The 23,525-nt window shown below is 44.0% G+C and overlaps 1 protein-coding gene across 3 annotated transcripts in view; it reads right to left on the reverse strand.

Annotated features, from left to right (window-relative positions):
• Positions 1-23,525, reverse strand: part of daam1a (dishevelled associated activator of morphogenesis 1a) — a 70,862-nt gene that overhangs the window by 22,980 nt on the left and 24,357 nt on the right. For 2 of the 3 annotated variants that reach the window (XM_036962823.1, XM_036962822.1), the window contains exons 2-13: positions 11,111-11,356; positions 8,641-8,730; positions 5,725-5,796; positions 4,679-4,773; positions 3,112-3,445; positions 2,713-2,823; positions 2,514-2,617; positions 2,342-2,408; positions 2,131-2,248; positions 1,386-1,524; positions 501-559; positions 163-350 (exon numbers count right to left, since the gene is read on the reverse strand). In XM_036962823.1, the coding sequence (XP_036818718.1) occupies positions 163-350; positions 501-559; positions 1,386-1,524; positions 2,131-2,248; positions 2,342-2,408; positions 2,514-2,617; positions 2,713-2,823; positions 3,112-3,445; positions 4,679-4,773; positions 5,725-5,796; positions 8,641-8,730; positions 11,111-11,293 (1,560 nt within the window). In that variant the 5' untranslated portion in view covers positions 11,294-11,356. Of the gene's footprint in view, positions 1-162; positions 351-500; positions 560-1,385; positions 1,525-2,130; positions 2,249-2,341; positions 2,409-2,513; positions 2,618-2,712; positions 2,824-3,111; positions 3,446-4,678; positions 4,774-5,724; positions 5,797-8,640; positions 8,731-11,110; positions 11,357-23,525 lie in introns of those variants that run through there. The other variant, XM_036962824.1, reaches the window with a different exon arrangement.

Consider the following 23,525-nt stretch of genomic DNA (forward strand, 5'->3'; position numbering starts at 1 on the left):
GTGCCATAACCAAAACATTGTGCATTTATTCCTGATTGGAAAAGCTATAGGGAAAAGGAGGATGTAAAGATGTGCAATTTCTAATGCTATTGTATTTTCCATGGAATCTTGGAAGATTAGCCCTATTGTGAGCTAAACAAGCAAACAAACAAACAAACGTACAGTGCTGAGGTCATGCAGCTGGGCGGAGAGGTCGGCCACTTGCTGCTTGACCTGTTTGTGCTCGCTGGACTCTTTCTCCAGCTTCTCCTTCATCTTATTCAGCGTCTGCATCATGTCCTCCTTCTCCTGGGTCTTGGCGTCACACTCGCGTTCCTTCTTGTCGAACTTCTGCTGCAGCTCGTGGTGGTCTGAGAAACCAGATCAGACGAGATCAAACCAGACCATAGCAGATCAGATCAGACCAGATCAGTCAGCAGTGTGATGATACACAGTACAGGAGGTTCTGCCTTCAGATAGTTCCATCGTTAACAGAAACCAGAGAGCATTAGTGTTTGTACCTTTTCTCATTTTCTCCGCCTGTTCTTTCCACTGCTTGACTTCATTCTCGTTGACCAGCCTGAGCAGTACAACACAGGAGGTTAGGCTCGGTATCTGAGGTTTTAAGACATCACAACACCACTGCACAATCCCACTAGGCATTACATCCCACTGAGGTTAGGCAGAGGCTCAGTTATAAAAACAGATTCAGTAGACAAGTCATTGGTGATCAGAGTTAACAACAGGGAACCTGAAAGCTTCTTCTAAACCTAACCAGAGACAGTCAGACTTTATACCCAGAGTCTGATTGAGATTTGCAAGAAGCAGCTGCAGGGGGTTGACTGATGTTTCTGTCTATGTGTGTTTGGAAATTTACATCTCACTGACTTCCTCATCCAAAAAACAGATCAAAGCACTTTCATTATGGATTAAGAGTTCGGGATTATATTTCCAAAAACAAATTATGAAAATCCCTGTAAAATCCACAAAATGACTTGCTGATTTGTGGCAAGTATTAAGGGATCAGGGAATTCATGCTAGACCAGCAGAAAGTATTGAAAAGGATTGTAAAATGAAGGAGATCATGGGAAATATAGATACATAGAAATGCTGATTTACATTTAGCATTTATGATGTACAGTACCTTGATCAAGAGTGATTATGATTATGGCCACTGTATTAAGCCTAGGATAAGATGAACTCATGAGTAAATATACAGTACAGGTTTTTGTCTTGATCCCCATATTTGGGTTTAAAGCCATTTCTGGAACGAAGCATGTTAAATAACACATGGAGATTTACGATGATGACAGTCGGTGCTCTGCCGTGCGAGGTGGGGAGGACGTCAAACCGACTCAGACATGTCAAAACATTTATCCCCCTCTCGTTCCTCTCCTCTCACTCACATTCGCACCACGTTCTTCACGTTGAAGTTCTCCAGAGGGGTGACGTCAGGGTCGTGACCTTTGTCGTTCTGAAGGACGATCTGCTGGACGATGCGGTCCAGGAGGAGCCAGTACTGCACCGTGTTCCCACTACGCTTGTCTGAGAGAAAAGAGGAGAGCACTTTATTAATACACAAAAGGGAAATTTGATTGCACCAGCCAATGCATATGCAACAATAAACATCTAGGGCCGGGTTCCTGAACACAAACTAAGTCTAGTCCTGGAGTAAAAAGCATGTTCAATGGAGATTGTCCATTGAGAGTGCTTCTTAGTCCAGTACTAGGCTAAATCCATGTCTGGGAAACATACACATAGCAACACATTAGGGGATAGTCTAAGTGGAGAGATCAGTCTGAAGTCAGCTCCCTCAGGCCAACATACCCACAGTTAATGCATTGTGGAGGAACAACATTACCGCTATAACGTAGAAAGTTCTTATCGACAGATAGAACACCTTCTAGATAGAAATACCTCACATGGGCAGAATTCCAACAATCATTTCCAGATATTTAGAACTAGAGAGGACATCATTTGAACTGCCGTCCTAAAAAGGCACTAAAAACACAGATTTATTACCACTTCGGATCCCTCAGAGAAAAAAAACAGTCCAGTTCTCAAATATTTAAAATGAGGAGAGGCCTGTAGACTCTTGGTGAACTCAAACAACTTTAGAGAAATGGCGACCGGCAGGCAGGCAGCACTTACAAGGCATAAGGAGACAGTGCTGTAAGACAGATATAAAGTGCGGGTGTGCATCTGTGTGGCTCATCTTCTTCTTTATGAGTTCAAACACTTGCGTGGCACTTTTTGTGTCAATGTGCACCTGCAACAACAACGAAAATGTGATATTAGAACTAGTGGACAGAGAAGTGACCATTGTAAACTTCATGTACTGTACAGGTCAATCGTTACTCACGGTGTCAAAGCGTTTTGCCAACGACAGTTCATCCTCGTTTCTCAGCATCTCAAAGAAGTCTAAATGCCTAGAAGACAACAAACACCTCACGGTCAGACACAATCTACTGCAGTTGGGTATGACAGTGTGGTCTAGATCTGACATGTTGTATACCAGTCTTGACTTTACTCACCTGTCTAACGTTGAGTTGTCGTGGGACCTCAGTTTATCGATGACTGGCTGGATGCCCAACATAAGGAACTCGTACCTCAGGTGAATTCTGAACTCAAAGCTTGACTGCGGAGTACAGTACACATAGCAGTTAGACTCTCTGAAGACAACCAACACGACCATAAGAGGGTAAAGACTTAGAGAGGAAGAGGAGCACTCACCTCCCCTGCTCCCTGACTGAGCACTGCATTGATGAAGGACATGATGGCCGTTTTCAGGTTGACCTCGTCCCTGTAGCGCCCCGTACTCCTATCCAGGTCATTCAGCAGAGTCTAAGACAGGAGAAAAGGACAGAAAGAAGGAATAAGTATCAGTAAAGACATTGTTATTCTAGGTGTATGGACACGAGAAAAACTTTGCTGTGGTCGTAAACACAAAACTATTTAGAGTAACGCCTGAAAGTTCAATATGTTGAGTGAATGAGACCATGAAACACAACTCTGGGTCATTCTTAACACAGGGTTAAGGAAAGCCTTGGGGTAACACATTACAGTGTGAAAATCCCAAGTGAACGCTTGGCTACAGTGGTGTCTATGTGGTATAGGAGTCTGTCCCTCCACCTGGAAGCGAGTCCTCTCGCAGGCAAACTTCTGGTAATGCAGCATGGCCTCCAGGATCTTCCTGTGGCCTCCTGGCACCAGACAGACAGCACCCATGATCTCCAGCACCGCCACCTTGGTCTTGACATTCTCAGTGGCCAGGCTCTGGGCGATGATGTTGATGCTCTCTGTGTGGGAGAGCACATGGGAGCGGCCCTGGGAGTTGTTCATCAGGGCCTTGATGCAGCCGATCAGCGACGTGTGGATCTGGGACTCGGTGGTGTCGTAGTCCATGCTCTTCAGGAAGTTCAGGATGCAGGTTAGGCCGTCCAGGTCGATGAACCGCGTCACAAACCTTTAGAGTAAGAGGAGGATTGAGGTAAAAAAGGTCAGAGACAGAGGCGGCATCGAAATGGCACCCTATTCCCTATGTAGTACACTATTTTTGACCAGAGCCGTATAGGCCCTGGTCAAATGTAGTGCACTATGTAGAGAATAGGGTGCAATTTTGAATGCACCCGGAAACAGATAACGTTTACTATAAATCCCATTCTGTTCCTGAACAATACACAATCAGTGCCTACTACTCTCCTCTTTTACTTTGACGAGAAACTAATTTCATAGTTGACTGGGTTTCATTAGAAAATGGGGAGATGGCCATATCAAACAAGCTATATACATTAGTGAAACTGCTGGGGAGGGGCTTGACAGGTGTATGGGTGTGTGTGTGTGCATCTGTTCGTATGCGTGTTCAATATAAGCCAGCAGAATTGAACAGTGGCAAAATAAACATATTTAGCCAGCAGTCAAGCACCGTTTAGCACAATAACACAGGATGGAGGAAAACAGAGAAAGCTCATTGGTGATAGACTACTAGGGGTTAGAGGTCAAAGGTGAGAAGGGCAGTGTTGACCTAACCTCTGGAGAACCTTAAGGAGAAGACGTATTACTAGTCTACTAGGCTAGTCTACTAAGTGTGGGCTACAGGGCTGTAATATCATAATGATGCAGTGGTGTTTGGACTGGAGAGGGAAGTGACAGCAGATGAATGAGCTGGGGCTGTTGAATGGCTCTCAACACACTAGGCTTAGTGATGAATCATATTCTATCACTCTAATGACAATAATTGGACTCTGGGAGACTCTGAGCACAGTTAATTAACCCATCCTCCTTTGTGCAAATAGCAGACTCACTAAGACACTCTCTGCATTGTTGGGAAGGGCCTGTAAGTACACATTTCACAGTTAGTCTACACCTGTTGTTTACGAAGCATGTGACAAATAACATTTGATTTGATTTGTCATCCTCTATTATGACTTACAGAAAATAGAATATGAGTGTATCATAATTAATGACTCAAAAAAGAAAAGGAAACTCTATATCATGTGATCGACATGGATATTATAACAATAGGTCCATCTCACAAGAAGGCTATCCAGTGCAGTAACGTCGCACTGCAATTCTTTAGTTTTCTGCCTTTGGTTCCACAAACACATCCTGTACATAGCGCACATCATAACTGAATGCATGCATATGAGAACAAGTATGCATGAAAAGGAGCATGAGTGTGTCAGTGTAACTGGTGTACCTCATTGGTTGAGTCCTTAGAGCAGTCTTCAAGCTCTCTATGGTCTTGTTCCTCTCTTCCTCATCCTCCTTTTCCAGCGCAATAAGAGTCTTCCTCTGTTGATGAAAACATTGAGAAGACTCAATGACAATGTACTCACTTATCAAACTCAAAGGATGTCCTGCAAGGCTCTGTTCTAGGACCATTACGGTTCTCTCTTTGTTCCCAGGCCAGATTAACTTTGACCTATGATTCACGGTGCTGGGAAGGAACCTGCTCAGTAAGCTAGTATCCCTGGCTGTAGACCAACAGCAAGCAGCTCTTATCCCATTATCCCAGTGGCCCACCGGTAGTTCCTTCATGGATACATGACTGGAGTTCATTTCCTCTACAGGGTCTGGAGCAGGTTACATGCTGTGGTAACAGTTAGAGGTTAGGGATCCAACTAGAACCTCTCACCTGCCAGCACTAGTGCTATTCTACTGCCCTGGGAAAATATAATCAATTAGCCCACAGGGTTCCCCCTCCCAGGGCTACTGCCCCAGCTCCAGAGGAAATGTGTGGAGATTTAACACCACACCTCCAGGGTGTGAGAACCCATTGAGGAAACATAGATGAACTTCACCAGCTTGTCAAATAGTGCATGTTCAGGTGGACAAGCCTTCTCAGGTCGTCATCATTATCAATACCTTACCAGGTTAAATAAAGGTAATACTAAATAAAGGTAGCTTTGACTTATATACACTGTGAGGATTTTCATAGTTGTTTACAGATGTGAGACATATCTAGCGTTTAAAAAAAAACACACACAGAGATCCCCCTCCAGGCAAACCTATAAAACTAATTGATATTACCCCCCTAATTTACTCCAATTTCCCAAAGATTTAGCCTCAGACCATAAGCTTTTAGAGAGATACCCGTAGTGGCTAGTGGGACACCAAAATCACATGACTACAGCATGTCTTCATGGTTGGCTGGTTGTTGTGCATTATTGTTTTGCATCTGCATGGTTAGCTTTGATTGTCAAGTACATATTGGGTATTTGATGAGGGGAGAAGGACACTTACAGCAGCCATGGAATTCAACTGGTCGATGTAGAACTCTGGCCAGCTAGTCGCACCCTTGCTCTCTTCTCCCTCCTGAAAACAGACAGTCAAAGGTTAGATACAACCCAAACACGTTCACGCACACACACACACCCACGCACACACACGCAGCGCACACGCACCTTCCTCCACCACCACATGAACTCCTAAATTTCCCTTTTCCATCATATCATCATACTATCCTGACATCCAAACCATGTATTGACCAGTACAGCACAAATCCTGAGAAGAGAGCAGTGCTCCAAGGCCTAATAACCCCCCATATGACCCAACCCACTAATGTGTAATTGCTACAGAACTCCTTCCAGTGACAATGGAAGTGTGTGAACTGGACTGCCCGCAGTCATTTCCAGCCCAGTCTCCCTATGAGACCAGAACCACACCATATATGTACTCTCAGGCTCTCACCTGGCTCTCTGTCTCACATATACTGTATAAGGTTTCTGTGTAGCCTCAGCTCAGCTCAGAGATTCTCATAAATCCCCTATGTATCGAGGAATTAGGCTCAAGTGGTCCATTTTGTCTGAGGTTTTTGGCTGAGCATGAACAGTCTAGAGTGATGTCCAGTACATGCCTTCTCCCTCCTTAGTTATGGGTTCTCAACAGATGGTAGCATTTGCTTTCTATAAAGGCTGATGTTCTGAAACAATGCCATCGTACATTCATTGCAATGACCAGGACAAGACATCTATTGAGACCAGCCTTCCTTCCATATGTTCTCAAACATTCTTCCACAATCATTTCAAAAGAGAAAACTCTTCCAGATGCCATTTCTTTCTTCCTGATGAGGGGATAGTAACTCAGATTCCCATCCATCCTCATCACATGAGCAATGAGATTATAAGGATGGAACCAGGCTATATTTCAGGCAGCTGAATTCAGTTTTCTAGTTCCCTTATTGTACAGTCCCCTTGTAATTGAAGCCCCCACAGGTGTGGTTAGGCACTTGAGCTGAGGCCTCTTCATTTAACCACCCAGCTGATCTATCTCTCCACAGAGTGGCTTTTCTCGCAGGCTTAGTAAAGGTCAACACAATATCCCATTAAAGGGGTCCAAACAAGGCTATATTTCAGGCAGATGGATTTATTAAATGGTTGAGTAGATCTTCATTCAAAAATAATATCCCTTAAGGGAAAGAGAGGGCCTTTAACCAATCACTATGCTCCAATCACCAATTCCCTGATGTGTGAGGGTCCAGTTGGACACCATGAAGGTCACAGCTGTGTGGTAGCAAGGCATACATTGATTAGCATCCATCATGAACCACAGAAAGTCCAGTGCAGAACCATAGATACAAGCCAGGGATACACTCACAGACGAAGGCCAGACAGTGCTCATGAGTTGTCCAAGAGAAGGAGTGGGTCAGCTAGAAGGAGGTCAGTAGTAGTGAGCACTATGCTGCTATATCTCCAGTACTTACTGGAAGACTGGTAAAGCTGGGGCTCTCTTTGTAGGTCAGTAAGACATCTCAGAGAACGCTAAAAAGAACCCCACATTGACCACCTTGGCGGTTGGGGCTGGTAGATTCAGGTAAATAGGGGGTGAGATCTAGTCTACAATCCAAAATGAATATTGCTTGATTTCACTATTGTGTCACTTCACCGATCAGCAATAGTGAAACAGAGCAGTTTGGATATCAGTCTAGGTGAGAACCATGATGTTACTGAATGTTGACCCCAGTAAGGGAACTTACTAGAGTGTACGCTGGACATGAAATGTTATGTAATATGACAGGAAGTGAATAAGTGCTACCTTGGCTCAGGGAGCCCAACACCTGCTATTGGCTACTGGCAATGCCACTCAGCACACAACATGGAAAGACAGCTGCCTACTGCTCGAACAAACAGCAGCTGCACTGGCGTTTCTATGGCAGCACTGCAGTACTCTCTCGCTCTCTCTCAACGTGGTCTTACAGGGCAGGACATGCCAGACAACAGAAACCCACCAATTACAGAGCTTTTACAGACCAAGGGGTTCCTCACATTCAGCCAAACCCTATCCTTTATGAAGTCAATCCCATGAAATACCTCACTGGATAAAACGTTATCGTTTAGGTTAGGTCTGTGTGTTGGAGGCATGACCTCAGTATGAATGTACTTTAATACGGCCGTCTATATTCATATATTCACTAGTGAGATTTATGAGCTACAGTCGGTCATGACAGATGAGAACATCCTTCCAGGAAATGTATCCAATCCATTAAAAGGCAACAGCACAACTCCCCAATGCTGGGGATGAGTTCCTGTTAGAGCACTGCAACACCAGTGGAGGGCTTTGATGTGTTGACTAGGCTGAATTGGGGTTAGGGCACGGAGGTGGGGAATGGAGGGGGACTGGGGCTGTGTTGGCCCCATGTTTTGTCTGGCAGCAATGATAAAAGAGCTCTTTCACCGAGACTGAGAGGATACAGTAGATCTGCTCTCTCTCGCTGCCTGACCACTCACTCACCCTCTCTCTCACCGTCTCTCTCTCTCTCTATCACACTGCTCTCTCCTTCCATCTTTCCATCCCCCTCTCCCTCCCTCTTCCACCCACTCTCTTCCCCTCCCTCCCTCCCCCCACTTTCTCCCTCCCTCTTCTCTCACTCTCTCGCAGTCCAGCTGCAAAACCAGCTCATTTGTTTAAATCGCAATGAAAATATTTTCCAAACACTAGCAGAGCTCAGCAGACATTCCCTCTAGATCCTGTAGCTAATGTACACAGAGAGAGAGATGCGCGCACACACACACACACACACACACACACACACACACACACACACACACACACACACACACACACACACTCTATCTCAAGCAAACACGGTACAGACAGAAACAAAACAACACATGGAGGTTACATGCATACTAACTACTAGTCAAGTGGCCTTAAACTTACCTTCTTCTTGCTGCAGTACATCTGCCATTTCTTTTCAGCTGGCAGGGCGAACATGACTTCCCTGTGTTTCCCTGACAGGTCCAGCTCCTCCTGCAGCGAGCGAGAGGAACAGAGTACTGTGTTAGTGGGATATTAGGCACCTCCATGTCTAACACACTTTCATGAACTTGTGGTAAGAGGGACTATCTAATATTTCCTGTACCATGGAATTATGCTAATTTTAAGCTGATCTAGTGTTCCTGAGTGATCCTGGCTTTGTGATTTCTCACAATATTCTGTTTTCACTTTCTGACTTCAAACTGGTTTTGTGAGTAAGACAGGAAGCGGATTGATCAAGCTAAAGATATGAGAAGATGTGCTGATAAAAGAAAGATACATTAAGAACACAAATGCGGGTGTGTCTGCTGTTCCCTGCATCTAAACCAGCCTGCATTGTGATTGGTCCCCTATCTCCTCTCTGTAGGTCTGTTCCCAATCATGACCACTTACATCCATTGTCCCTGCACTATCAGATTAATATTGACATCCCATAGAAGTCCATTGGACCGATTCCGGACAGGACGGCTGCCAAATGGGATATCAATTCTTAAATTAAGAGTGACCCAATAACACCCTATTTCAATGACAACAACCATAATGCATCAGCATTCCTGGCTGGACTGGATCATTCTCAAATGATATGTTTGGGTGCAAATATTATGCAAGTTATTATGCACAGCCAGGTCAAGTATCTATCTCCATAACAGCACTGTGATGACTGGAGGAGGGGAAAAAATACATGCAAAACTGTTTTGACCAACAGACATCATGAAATGTGGCAAACATAAAACCAATCTAAACAGAGCAGCTCTAGCAGAGCAGAGAGTCCAGTGTGAACAACAGGCATACCAGGGAGAAAATGCCACTGCCAGATGCCACAGCTCTTCTCCAGGTCTGCCAAGCCACAGGCCTGATCTTATCCAGACAAGCCCTATGGAACCCCAAGTCAGAGACACAACTGGCTGGTGCATCAACGGACGGAGGGACGGAGGGACAAAATGGAGGACTGAAATAACAGAGATAACTAGAGCATTTCCTCCATCGTTTAGCTGCCAACCTTCGATGTAATATAAATAACTTCAAAGAGAAGAACAAACACAGGTCTCACTATGTATCCTGTATTCATCTTCTCCTTTCGAAGATGGTTGGCAACAACCCCTCGTCCATCAGTGTTTTGGACTATTTTCTTCCGTTTCGTGCCCACTGAACATGGCCCAAGCCATATTTCCCTCGTCCTGAGGCATTGAGCCAGGCTGTTTACCAGACTAGGGTTTAGGCTGACACTGTTTGACATATCTGTTTTGGCCCATTGTGAGAGGTCCCGTCAGGACACAATGGCTGCAGATGGGTTCTCTGCAGGAGGCCTGTTTGGCCAGTGCCAGGGACGAGTGACTCGGCAGAGCGCGTGCAGCCCTGCGAGGCGAGGAGTCCAACCGTACCGCTGGCTGCTCTGCTGGCTGCTGCTGGGAGGGGACAGGCACTGTCACGCGCTCGTGGCCCCTGCCTGCACAGACGCTCACTGGCACCCTGCTCAATGGAGTTTGCAGAGCTAAATGAAGATGAGCTGTATGGTCTCACTCACGGCAGTTAACCCTGCAATGGATCCGTAGTGAGAGGAACCGGAAGATCACAGAGAGGTTTGGTCACAGAGAGGTTGGGATTATGAGAATGAGGACTAGGAACAAGCCATTTTCTATCTTCATAGAGGCATGAGCACCGGCCCTTAGTTAACACTGTGATGACCATACAAACAGGAAACCATGGGCCTCTAAGCTTTCTGAACGTTCCTTTATCTGAAATACTGTATGGTTGCTGTGCAGAGGGCAGTCTACGTGTATTTCAGTGTACTCAAGCTATTAGTAAAGCACCTTTATATTACAGTCAAGAAACATTGACTTTGCTGGAAACAAGCAAAGATAGAGTATATCAGAGGACATAAAGTATATCAAAAACGAGCCCGTCCCTTAGTGAGTATTTATGAGTCAATAACACAGCCAGGACCTGGAAACAGAGTTGAAGAAAAGCAAGTGCAGACCTGGCTGCTTCGCCTTCCAACATGGCAGCCGTCCACGTATCCCTCACATGTGATTAAGCTAGTTAAATACTTCACAGTCCTGAAAGCTTCTGATTCGATTGTAATCATGTAATAAATGAAAGCCAAACGAAAACATTTACGTCCAACGCAATCATTTTGTTTAAACGTCATCGTGGATAACAGTTCTTTTTATGGCAAGATCCCTTTACTAGTCATCTATTTATAGTGTCGAGCTGAACCAAGTACCAACCAGCAGCTCTGTATGGGGGAAGAGAGGCAGAGTAGAGAGAGACAGAGAGACAGACAACAGAAAAACAGACAGAGAGAGAGACAGAGAGCAAGAGTAAGCATGTCAGCATGGCAGTGGGCCAAGCCCAGCCCTGGAACAGTACGTACCACAAGCTCAGAGAACATGGCATCCAGCTCCTCCTCAGGCGGCATGGGCAGGGAAGGCGCCATGGTCTGTAGGGTGAAGTTACTGTCATGACGGAGGCGGTAGGTGATCTCCGGGTGATCACTCCCTTTAAAACAGCAGAATATATCAGAAAAGCCCCGCCCTGGACGCTTGCGAGGGGCCATGGCTTGGCAGTGGCGGGGTCTGGGCACTTTCTAGGGAAAGTTACCGTCTCTCACAACGGCTCCCTATAGAAGGAGACAAGGGGAAACTGTTAGTGGAACACATGGTCGGAGTGGTTTCACCAGGTATTTGTCACCCCAAGGGCGTGATGTACGTTACTTCTAACAACGAGGGTGTGGTCTATATCACCCTCCAAAGTTGTGGTAATGTCATCCCCAGGGCGTGGTGTATGTCACTCAAATGTGGGTGGCTGAGTTCCAAAACACAGGCCTAAATGTACAGCTACACAACCAGATCCAACAATGAGTCGAGGTAAAGAGACACAGAGTCCCATGTCAACGGGAGAGAGTCATCACTGGACTGCTGGCTTCTCTATAGAGAAAACACAGTGCTACACTACACATAATATGCCAGAGTCTGATTGATTCAAATAACTAGATAAAAGCAAAGTGGTTTGATGTTTAGTAACAAGCCAACCCTTCATCATCATGTGCTTCACGTTGCAGGGCTCCTGTCTCCATTCTCCCCCACTGTAGACTAGAAGGTGAAAGATTCTCTGATACTGTGATACACACACCATGTATGATGACCATGTAGAGGTGTTTGTACCCCCATCCAGTATAGCATCACCATATTTGGTCATGTGGATGTGCACAGTTGACCAGTTTCCAGGGGCGGTAGCATAAACCACCCAACACATAAACCGAGAGAGAGACAGACAGAGAGAGAGAGCGACAGAAAGAAAATAACAAAATAAAGAAAAAAATGAAGAGAGAAAGAGAGAACGAGAATAGAGTTATACTGAGGGGCCTCAACCTGCTCTATTCCTCTCTGTGACCCTACACAGCAGGACTAGGATTTACAGTGTGAGCTCTAAAAGTATTGGGACAGTGACACAATTGTTGTTGTTTTGGCTCTGTAGTCCAGCACTTTGGATTTGAAACGATACAATGACTATGAGGTTAAAGTGCAGACAGTCAGATTTAATTTGAGGGTATTGTCATTCATATTGGATGAACCGTTTAGAAATTACAGCACTTTTTGTACATAGTGCCCTCGTCGTCGTCCCCAATTTTAGGGGACCAAATTATATTTATGCCTGTTCCTAGTCTCACTCATCATTATTCAAGATTCATTCAGGGTTATCCGTATTTTCATGGTAGCATCCACATAATGTAGAAATGTTTAGAAACATATTATATTCTTATTTACAAATAGAAGTGACTCCAAAATGACACAATACATTGTTTACCATTCATTTCTGTTGGACACCAAATAATCTGAAACAACACAAATCTACAAATCTGTACAGTCACAAGTTTGATGTAGTCATTGTGTGCTATGAATATGGGACCACATTTGACTACTTTAATACACATAAGTGAATTTATACCAATACTTAAAATCAGGGGACTATGTACAAAAAGTGCTGTAATTTCTTAACTCTTCACCCGGTATGGATGAAAACACCCTCAAATTAAAGCTGATAGTCTGCACTTTAACCTCATAGTCATTGTTTCATTTCAAATCACAGTCAAAACAACAACAAATGTGTCACTGTCCCAATACTTTTGGAGCTCACTGTACATTCAAACACAGACACTGTGGTGATAATTGCACTGACTGGGTAGAATCACTGTCTGCTTCTCAGCTCACTGTGGTGAAGAGGTTGCATAAGCAATAAGGCCCAGGGGGGTGTGGTATATGGCCAATTTTAACACGGCTAAGAGCTGTTCTTCTGCACGACGCAACGCGGAGTGCCTGGATGCAGCCCATAGCCATTGGCCATATTGGCCATATACCACAAACCCCTGAGGTGTCTAATTGCTATTATAAACTGGTTACCAACATAATTAGTCAAAATAAATGTTTTGTCATTCCTGTGGTATACGGTCTGTTACACCATGGCTGTAAGCCAATCAGCATTCAAGGCTCGAACCACCCAGTTTCTAAATGGTCTTCATATGTTACTGTACAGCAGGCACTTCTGCAAAAATAAAATGCACATAATAATCATTATGAGAGTGTTAAAGAAACATTGTATTTTATCTTTATTTAACCAGGCAAGTCAGTTAAGAACAAATTCTTATTTTCAATGACTGGCCTAGGAACAGTGGGTTAACTGCCTGTTCAGGGGCAGAACGACAGATTTGTACCTTGTCAGCTCGGGGATTTGAACTTGCAACCTTCTGGTTGCTAGTCCACCGCTCTAACCACTAGGCTCCCTGCAGCCCCAAAGTATTCAGTATTCAAGTATTCAGTATTCAAGTATTCATTAAGCTCACCATGAAACATATTGTAATTCCCCCTGCCTGTACATGCCTAAATACTCACACACACACACACACACACACACACACACACAGAAACACAGCTTTCTGTGGTGCACGTAAATGTGATCTGCATTTTAAACATCCTTCATCTACTGTCCCTTCTAGTCATTCTCTTCATCCTGCATCCTACTACCTAACTGGAAATATACTTCCTCATACGGTAACGACACTGTCTCATAAAAGGTTAAATGTCTTCAAACAGTGTGCTGGCTGCTTCTATCCTCCTCTCTATCTCTCTGGCCCACAAGACGGTGAGTCTGAGCAGAAGCAAAGTGATTTCTATAATCCAGACTGGGCTAGTCAAAACAAATTGCAGGATGTTAGTCTTTGAAGAGGGAGCGATTCTGATGTTGTGAGAGTAAATCATGTGACTCATATCTGTGAGCTTTCATTAAGCAGGAGCCAGAGACTCAACTCCCACTGTTTCTGCTGAGAGAGAGAGAGGAGAGAAAGATAAAAAGATTTGAGAAAGAAAGAGAGAATCACAATGAAAGGAGAAAAGCAAAATAAAATGATATCACAGCATTTTGCTATTGCTTAAACCAAAAATTTACAAGAATATTAAGTTAATAGTAATAATATTTGAGGTTTCTGGGTTTTAGAGCTGGAAATTGCCAGGGACTGCACGATACAATATTATCACAATACTTATACAATATGTATTGCAATATGTATTGCCTATACAATATGTACTGCGATTCAATACTTGCTCACTATGTGTCTGCTGCAGAGGGAGAAGAGACGGAAATAGAAGTAATGAAAACCTGTTGGCTATAGGAAGACAAATACCAGAGTTTTGGTGCAGGTACAGCTGACTGCGCTAGCTAACGCTACCTAGCAAAAATATTAACAATTATAATAATATACATATTATATTTTTATCGATACTTGGAGTCATAGTATCGGTAGAATATCGTCCCAAAAGTAGTGTCAAACTAACTGAGGGGGGAATATGATGCAACTCCAATCCCGAAATCACAAGATAAATACCATTCAGGTCTCAAATCAAATACAAATACCATGGGCCCTTGTCAAAAGTAGTGCACTATATAGGGAATAGGGTCCCATTTCAGACGCAAACCAGGGTTGGCCCAAAAGCCAATCTAAGAACCGCAGGAGAGAAAAATGAAACCCAGCCATCTGTGGTAGCAGACGGTGCAGCCCCCAGTCGGGTTAGGGTCAGACAGCGGCCAGTACTTTATTTTGGGTTCATGCACAAAAATCTCTCAGTGAATAATTTACACAAACTGAGATGAGAGGGTCTTCCCTTGCTGTCAGTTTTCCTCCTGGGAAAGGTCATATACACAAGGCACACACAAGGCCACAGAGAAAGAGATCAGCTTCCCAAACATCCAAGCAAGCACTACTCTGACGTTCCACAAAGCTCTAAGCAAACAGTAAAATTCAACCTCTTCAGTTACTAAAAATAGTTTTTCTTGAACTAACGATGTGTGGGTGTGGCTGTTTAGGTTAAATCCTGAGGGTGTTTAAGCAGGCTAAATCCTCTGGGTGTTTAGGCAGGTTAAATCCTGTGGGTGTTTAGGCAGGTTAAATCCTGTGGGTGTTTAGGCAGGTTAAATCCTGTGGGTGTTTAGACAGGTTAAATCCTGTGGGTGTTTAGACAGGTTAAATCCTGTGGGTGTTTAGGCAGGTTAAATCCTGTGGGTGTTTAGACAGGTTAAATCCTGTGGGTGTTTAGGCAGGTTTAATCCTGTGGGTGTTTAGGCAGGCTAAATCCTGTGGGTGTTTAGGCAGGTTTAATCCTGTGGGTGTTTAGGCAGGTTAAATCCTGTGGGTGTTTAGGCAGGTTTAATCCTGTGGGTGTTTAGGCAGGCTAAATCCTGTGGGTGTTTAGACAGGTTAAATCCTGTGGGCGTTTAGGCAGATTAAATCCTGTGGATGTTTAGGCAGGTTAAATCCTGTGGGCGTTTAGGTAGGTTAAATCATGTGGTCGTGGCAGACACAGAACCCATTCAATCCACAACATTAACATCTTGTATTAGAGAACAACTTTACCATTTTGTTACAATAGTAGGGATGTACAAATGAGAACAGACCAAACAAGAATGGAAATGTGATTGAGCACTCTTTGCACCAGGCACATCCAGTTTATGTTGCATAATCAAGCAATAAGGCCCGAGGGGGTGTGGTATATGACCAGTATACCACGTCTAAGCTAAAGTAAAACCTACAGGATGGTAGGTCTCCAAGAACATGGTTGGATTGAAAACCTTCAGGACGGTAGGTCTCCAGGAACAGGGTTGGATTGAAAACCTACAGGAGGGTAGCTCTCCAGGAACATGGTTGGATTGAAAACCTACAGGATGGTAGGTCTCCAAGAACATGGTTGGATTGAAAACCTACAGGAGGGTAGGTCTTCAGGAACATGGTTGGATTGAAGACCTACAGGTAGTCAGCCTGCCACGCAGTCTCCTGGTGGAGTGCAATGTAATCGGCCACAATCGGTGTCCAAAAATGCAGATTACCGATTGTTATAGAAACTTGAAATCGGCCCTAATTAATCGGCCATTTCGATTAATCGGTCGACCTCTAAAAGACACACAGTTCATCGTCAGTAAAGACACACAGGTCATCGTCAGTAAAGACACACAGGTCATCGTCAGTAAAGACACACAGGTCAGGGTCAGTAAAGACACACAGGTCAGGGTCAGTAAAGACACACAGGTCATTGTCAGTAAATACACACAGGTCAGCGTCAGTAAAGACACACAGGTCATCGTCAGTAAAGACACACAGGTCAGGGTCAGTAAAGACACACAGGTCAGGGTCAGTAAAGACACACAGGTCATTGTCAGTAAATACACACAGGTCATCGTCAGTAAAGACACACAGGTCATGGTCAGTAAAGACACACAGGTCATTGTCAGTAAATACACACAGGTCATCGTCAGTAAAGACACACAGGTCATCGCCAGAAAAGACACACAGGTCATCGTCAGAAAAGACACACAGGTCATCGTCAGAAAAGACACACAGGTCAGGGTCAGTAAAGACACACACACAGGTCAGCGTCAGTAAAGACACACACACAGGTCAGCGTCAGTAAAGACACACACACAGGTCAGCGTCAGTAAAGACACACACACAGGTCAGCGTCAGTAAAGACACACACACAGGTCAGGGTCAGTAAAGACACACACACAGGTCAGCGTCAGTAAATACACACAGGTCAGCGTCAGTAAAGACACACAGGTCATCGTCAGTAAAGACACACAGGTCATTGTCAGTAAATTCACACAGGTCAGCGTCAGTAAAGACACACAGGTCATCGTCAGTAAAGACACACAGGTCAGCGTCAGTAAAGACACACAGGTCAGCATCAGTAAATACACACAGGTCATCGTCAGTAAAGACACACAGGTCAGCATCAGTAAATACACACACACAGGTCAGGGTCAGTAAAGACACACACACAGGTCAGCGTCAGTAAAGACACACAGGTCAGCGTCAGTAAAGACACACAGGTCAGCGTCAGTAAAGACACACACACAGGTCAGCGTCAGTAAAGACACACACACAGGTCAGCGTCAGTAAAGACACACAGGTCAGGGTCAGTAAAGACACACAGGTCAGCGCCAGTAAAGACACACAGGTCATCGTCAGTAAAGACACACAGGTCAGCATCAGTAAATACACACAGGTCATCGTCAGTAAAGACACACAGGTCAGCGTCAGTAAAGACACACAGGTCATTGTCAGTAAAGACACACAGGTCAGCATCAGTAAAGACACACAGGTCATCGTCAGTAAAGACACACAGGTCATCGTCAGTAAAGACACACAGGTCAGCATCAGTAAATACACACAGGTCATCGTCAGTAAAGAAACACAGGTCAGCGTCAGTAAAGACACACAGGTCATTGTCAGTAAAGACACACAGGTCAGCGTCAGTAAAGACACACAGGTCATCGTCAGTAAAGACACACAGGTCAGCGTCAGTAAAGAGACACAGGTCATTGTCAGTAAAGACACACAGGTCAGCGTCAGTAAAGACACACAGGTCAGCATCAGTAAATACACACAGGTCAGCGTCAGTAAAGACACACAGGTCAGGGTCAGTAAATACACACAGGTCAGCGTCAGTAAAGACACACAGGTCATCGTCAGTAAAGACACACAGGTCAGCATCAGTAAAGACACACAGGTCATTGTCAGTAAAGACACACAGGTCAGCATCAGTAAAGACACACACACAGGTCGGCGTCAGTAAAGACACACACATAGGTCAGCGTCAGTAAAGACACACAGGTCAGGGTCAGTAAAGACACACAGGTCAGCATCAGTAAAGACACACAGGTCATTGTCAGTAAAGACACACAGGTCAGGGTCAGTACAGACACACAGGTCAGCATCAGTAAAGACACACTGGTCATTGTCAGTAAAGACACAGGTCAGCGTCAGTAAAGACACACAGGTCAGCATCAGTAAAGACACACAGGTCATCGTCAGTAAAGACACACAGGTCGGCGTCAGTAAAGACACACAGGTCGGCGTCAGTAAAGACACACACACAGGTCATTGTCAGTAAATACACATAGGTCATTGTCAGTAAATACACGCAGGTCAGCGTCAGTAAAGACACACAGGTCATTGTCAGTAAATACACACAGGTCATTGTCAGTAAATACACACAGGTCAGCGTCAGTAAAGACACACAGGTCATTGTCAGTAAATACACACAGGTCATTGTCAGTAAATACACGCAGGTCAGCGTCAGTAAAGACACACACACAGGTCAGCGTCAGTAAAGACACACAGGTCAGGGTCAGTAAAGACATACAGGTCAGCGTCAGTAAAGACACACACACAGGTCAGCATCAGTAAAGACACACAGGTCAGGGTTAGTAAAGACACACAGGTCAGCGTCAGTAAATACACACAGGTCAGCGTCAGTAAAGACACACAGGTCAGGGTCAGTAAAGACACACAGGTCAGGGTCAGTAAAGACACACAGGTCAGCGTCAGTAAAGACACACAGGTCAGGGTCAGTAAAGACACACAGGTCAGGGTCAGTAAATACACACAGGTCAGCGTCAGTAAAGACACACAGGTCATCGTCAGTATAGACACACAGGTCAGGGTCAGTAAAGACACACAGGTCAGGGTCAGTAAAGACACACAGGTCAGCGTCAGTAAAGACACACAGGTCAGCATCAGTAAAGACACGCAGGTCAGCGTCAGTAAAGACACACAGGTCAGGGTCAGTAAAGACACACAGGTCAGCGTCAGTAAAGACACACAGGTCAGGGTCAGTAAATACACACAGGTCAGCGTCAGTAAAGACACGCAGGTCAGCGTCAGTAAAGACACACAGGTCAGGGTCAGTAAAGACACACAGGTCAGGGTCAGTAAAGACACACAGGTCAGCGTCAGTAAAGACACACAGGTCAGGGTCAGTAAAGACACACAGGTCAGCGTCAGTAAAGACACACAGGTCAGGGTCAGTAAAGACACACAGGTCAGCGTCAGTAAAGACACACAGGTCAGCGTCAGTAAAGCAATACTCTCTGAAGCATCAGACAGCGTGTTTTTCCTCTCCTTTTATCAAAGACAAAGAACAAAGAGCCAGACTGGGGATATTTAATATCTTCCATTTCAAAGAGCAGCTTGTAATAATCAGGATGCTGTTAGCAATACTAACTGATGTTCTTCTGTTTATTATCTCATTTCTTTAGGTTTCTCTTTAGTCGAGACATGACAGAGGGAATATACTGTACATACATCTGATGCACTCAGAGAGCATTCTGGGGAGAGTGAGATTGAGAGAGATTTTAAAGCCTACGTTTGCACGCTGAGCTTTACATTAATTCCCTTTACCCATGATGCACTACTTTTTAATTCCCCCCCACTCATCCTCTAACACACACAGGCACATACAGTATATTACACACTCCATCAACATGTGGTGTGCCTCACTCCCTCCGAAACACTGAGACAGTGAGCCTCGGAGCCACACCTGTTCTGGTTGTTGTACCAAGGTGAGTCAGCAGGGGAAAACAGGGTGTGTGCAGTGCCCCAGGTTGTTTCACGTGGCTTCGCTCATTCACACCCACACATGTTCCTACTGTAACAGTCCAGGTGATTATCCAGTACCAGCTGCAAAACACACGGCCACTGAGCTGACCTGAGAGAGTCCATTGCAATTCCATTGCAATTTGAGCAATTCTAAGAAATTGAATTGAAATGGTATTGGTCCCAAACCTGATACAAATTTGTCTTGTCATTTGACTGGTATTGCTGATGCCTATGACATATCTCTAATTAACAATGACTATAACAAACATTATTACTAGGCTATTATAGTGTAGTATTGCATGGATTACTGAAAGGAAGTTTGAGAGAAAACCTAAAACAATGTTTGAACAAATACAACTCATGATATGCAGAATCAGATTAAGTGATAATCTTGAGAACCCAAAGTGTACTTCAACTTTAGACAACATACCAGGCTGATTGTTGCCCTTAAAGCAAAACCCGATACGCTCAACATGTTCAAGAAGTAATTGTTGGATTCTACGTAGCTAGAGCTTTTTACACATATTGGATCCAGATGTCCAGAAGGGCCATGAGTTACGCTGCAACCCCTCACATGAATCTGAGAACATCTGGCAATTAAAAGACCTGAACAATCGCAGGATGTTCGTGGTCTTTATTGGTCTACTGACAGGCAGTACAGTTTGATATTGTCTCCAGAGCTCAGCTGAGACAAACGTCTGATTGCTGAACACACAACAGTAAAGATGACTCACTCTCTCTCTCTCTGTTATTGCTCACCATTGGGGATTCTGATAAAAGCAGACACTTAGGGAAACATACTGTTCACAGTAGTTCCCCTATCTGATTATTTTAAATGTTTTTAGCTGAATGATTGGATTGCATTGTGCACTGGCAGTATGGGGCTGGTTTCCTGGACCAAGATGAAGCCTATTCCTGTTCTAACAAGCACTTTCAAGGGAGTTGATTTGCCATTAAACTAGAACCAGGAAACTGGCTTTTGATGGCAGCTCGAAGACAAATTCAATGCTCCATGAAGAGCAGAATAGGGCTACAGAGAGACAGGGAAAAGAGCAGCAACATGGGAGGCCTACAGACAATGAAGGGGAGAAAGGAAAGACAGCCCAGTGGTCAGTCAGAGATGATGTAGTTTAGTCCAGTCATTAGACAGACTTTAGAACAGATGTTGAACAACCTGCTGCTGCTTGTCCATCCGCTGGGCCAAACCTACAGATACAGATACCGTCTGATATAGGTTACAGAGAGCTGGTAGTCCCATCCACCAAACTACCAGGTGTGAAAAAGGGAAGGTACTCAGGGGGTATGCTAATTTGGTATAGAGCAGACCTAACCCACTCCATTAAATTAATCAAAACAGGAACATTTTACATTTGGCTAGAAATTCAAAAGGAAATGATCTTAACAGAGAATAATGTCCTCCTGTGTGCTACCTATATCCCCCCACTAGAATCCCCATACTTTAATGAAGACAGCTTCTCCATCCTGGACGGGGAAATCAATCATTTCCAGGCCCAGGGACATGTACTAGTCTGTGGCGACCTAAATGCCAGAACCGGACAAGAACCCGACACCCTCAGCACACAGGGGGACAAATACCTGCCTAGAGGTGACAGCATTCCCTCCCCCATAAGCCCCCCTAGGCACAATTATGACAACATAACCAACAAAAACGGGTCACAACTCCTGCAGCTCTGTCGCACGCTGGGTATGTACATAGTCAATGGTAGGCGTTGAGGGGACTCCTATGGTAGGTACACCTATAGCTCATCTCTTGGCAGTAGTACTGTAGACTACTTTATCACTGACCTCAACCCAGAGTCTCTCAGAGCTTTCTCAGTCAGCCCACTGACACCCATATCAGACCACAGCAAAATCACAGTCTACTTGAACAGAGCAATACTCAATCATGAGGCATCAAAGTCAACGGAACTGAGTAACATTAAGAAATGCTATAGATGGAAGGAATGCAGTTTGGAAACCTACCAAAAAACAATTAGGCAACAACAAATTCAATCCCTTTTAGACAATTTCCTGGGTAAAACGTTCCACTGTAATAGTGAAGGTGTAAACTTGGCAGTAGAAAATCTTAACAGTATCCCTATCAAATCTAAAAAATCTCAAATAGAAAACCAAAGAAAATGAACAACAATGACAAATGGTTTGATGAAGAATGCAAAAATCTAAGAAAGAAATTGAGAAACCTGTCCAACCAAAAACATAGAGACCCGGAAAACCTGAGTGTCTACGGCTTCACTATGGTGAATCACTAAAACAATACAGAATTACACAACGGAAAAAGAAAGAACAGCACGTCAGAAATCAGCTCAATGTACTTGAAGAATCCATAGACTAACCACTTCAGGGAAAATTGGAAAACACTAAACAAACAACAACACAAAGAATTACCTATCCAAATGGAGATGTATGGGTAAACCACTTCTCCAATCTTTTTGTCTCTATAACAAAGAACAAAGAGCAAAAACATATACATGATCAAATACAAATCTTGGAATCAACTATTAAAGACAACCAGAACCCACTGGATTCTCCAATTACCTTGAATGATCAACAGGACAAAATAAAAACCCTCCAACCTAAAAAGGCATGTGGTTTTGATGGTATTCTCAATGAAATGATCAAATATACAGACAACAAATTCCAATTGGCTATACTAAAACTCTTTAACCTTTTTTGGGATAGGGGGCAGCATTTTCACTTTTGGATGAATAGCGTGCCTCCTACTCTGTCCCAGATGCTAATATATGCATATTATTATTACTATTGGATAGAAAACACTCTGAAGTAGAGGTCGACCGATTATGATTTTTCAACGCCGATACCAATATCGATTATTGGAGGACCAAAAAGCCGATACCGATTAAATCGGCAGATTTTTATTTTATTTAGTTATGACAATTACAACAATACTGAATGAACGCTTATTTTAACTTAATATAATACATCAATAAAATCAATTTAGCCTCAAGTAAATAATGAAACGTTCAATTTGGTTTAAATAATGGAAAACCAAAGTGTTGGAGAAGAAAGTAAAAGTGCAATATGTGCCATGTAAGAAAGCTAACGTTTCAGTTCCTTGCTCAGAACACAAGAACATATGAAAGCTGGTGGTTCCTTTTAACATGAGTCTTCAATATTCCCAGGTAAGAACTTTTAGGTTGTAGTTATTATAGGAATTATATAACTTTTTCTCTCTATACCATTTGTATTTCATTAACCTTTGACTATTGGATGTTCTTATAGGCACTTTAGTATTGCCAGTGTAACAGTATAGCTTCCATCCCTCTCCTCGCTCCTATCTGGGCTTGAACCAGGAACACAACGACAACAGCCACCCTTGAAGCAGCGTTACCCATCGCTCCACAAAAGCCGTGGCCCTTGCAGGGCAAGGGGAACAACCACTCCAAGTCTCAGAGCGAGTGACGTTTGAAACGCTATTAGTGCGCACCCTGCTAACTAGCTAGCCATTTCACATCGGTTACACCTAATCTTGGGAGTTGATAGGCTTGAAGTCATAAACAGCTGCTGGCAAACACACGAAAATGCTGTTTGAATGAATGCTTACGAGCCTGCTGGTGCCCTACCACCGCTCAGTCAGACTGCTCTATCAAATCACAGACTTAGTTATAACATGATAACACACAGAAATATGAGCCTTAGGTCATTAATATGGTCGAATCCGGAAACTTTAATCTCGAAAACAAGACATGTATTCTTTCAGTGAAATGCGGAACCGTTCTGTATTTTATCTAACGGGTGGCATCCATAAGTCTAAATATTCCTGTTACATTGCACAACCTTCAATGTTATGTCATAATTACATAATTCTGGCAAATTAGGCGGCCCA

The sequence above is a fragment of the Oncorhynchus mykiss genome, chromosome 25 (genome assembly GCF_013265735.2).
Source record: "Oncorhynchus mykiss isolate Arlee chromosome 25, USDA_OmykA_1.1, whole genome shotgun sequence".
Classification (NCBI taxonomy): Eukaryota; Metazoa; Chordata; class Actinopteri; order Salmoniformes; family Salmonidae; genus Oncorhynchus; species Oncorhynchus mykiss.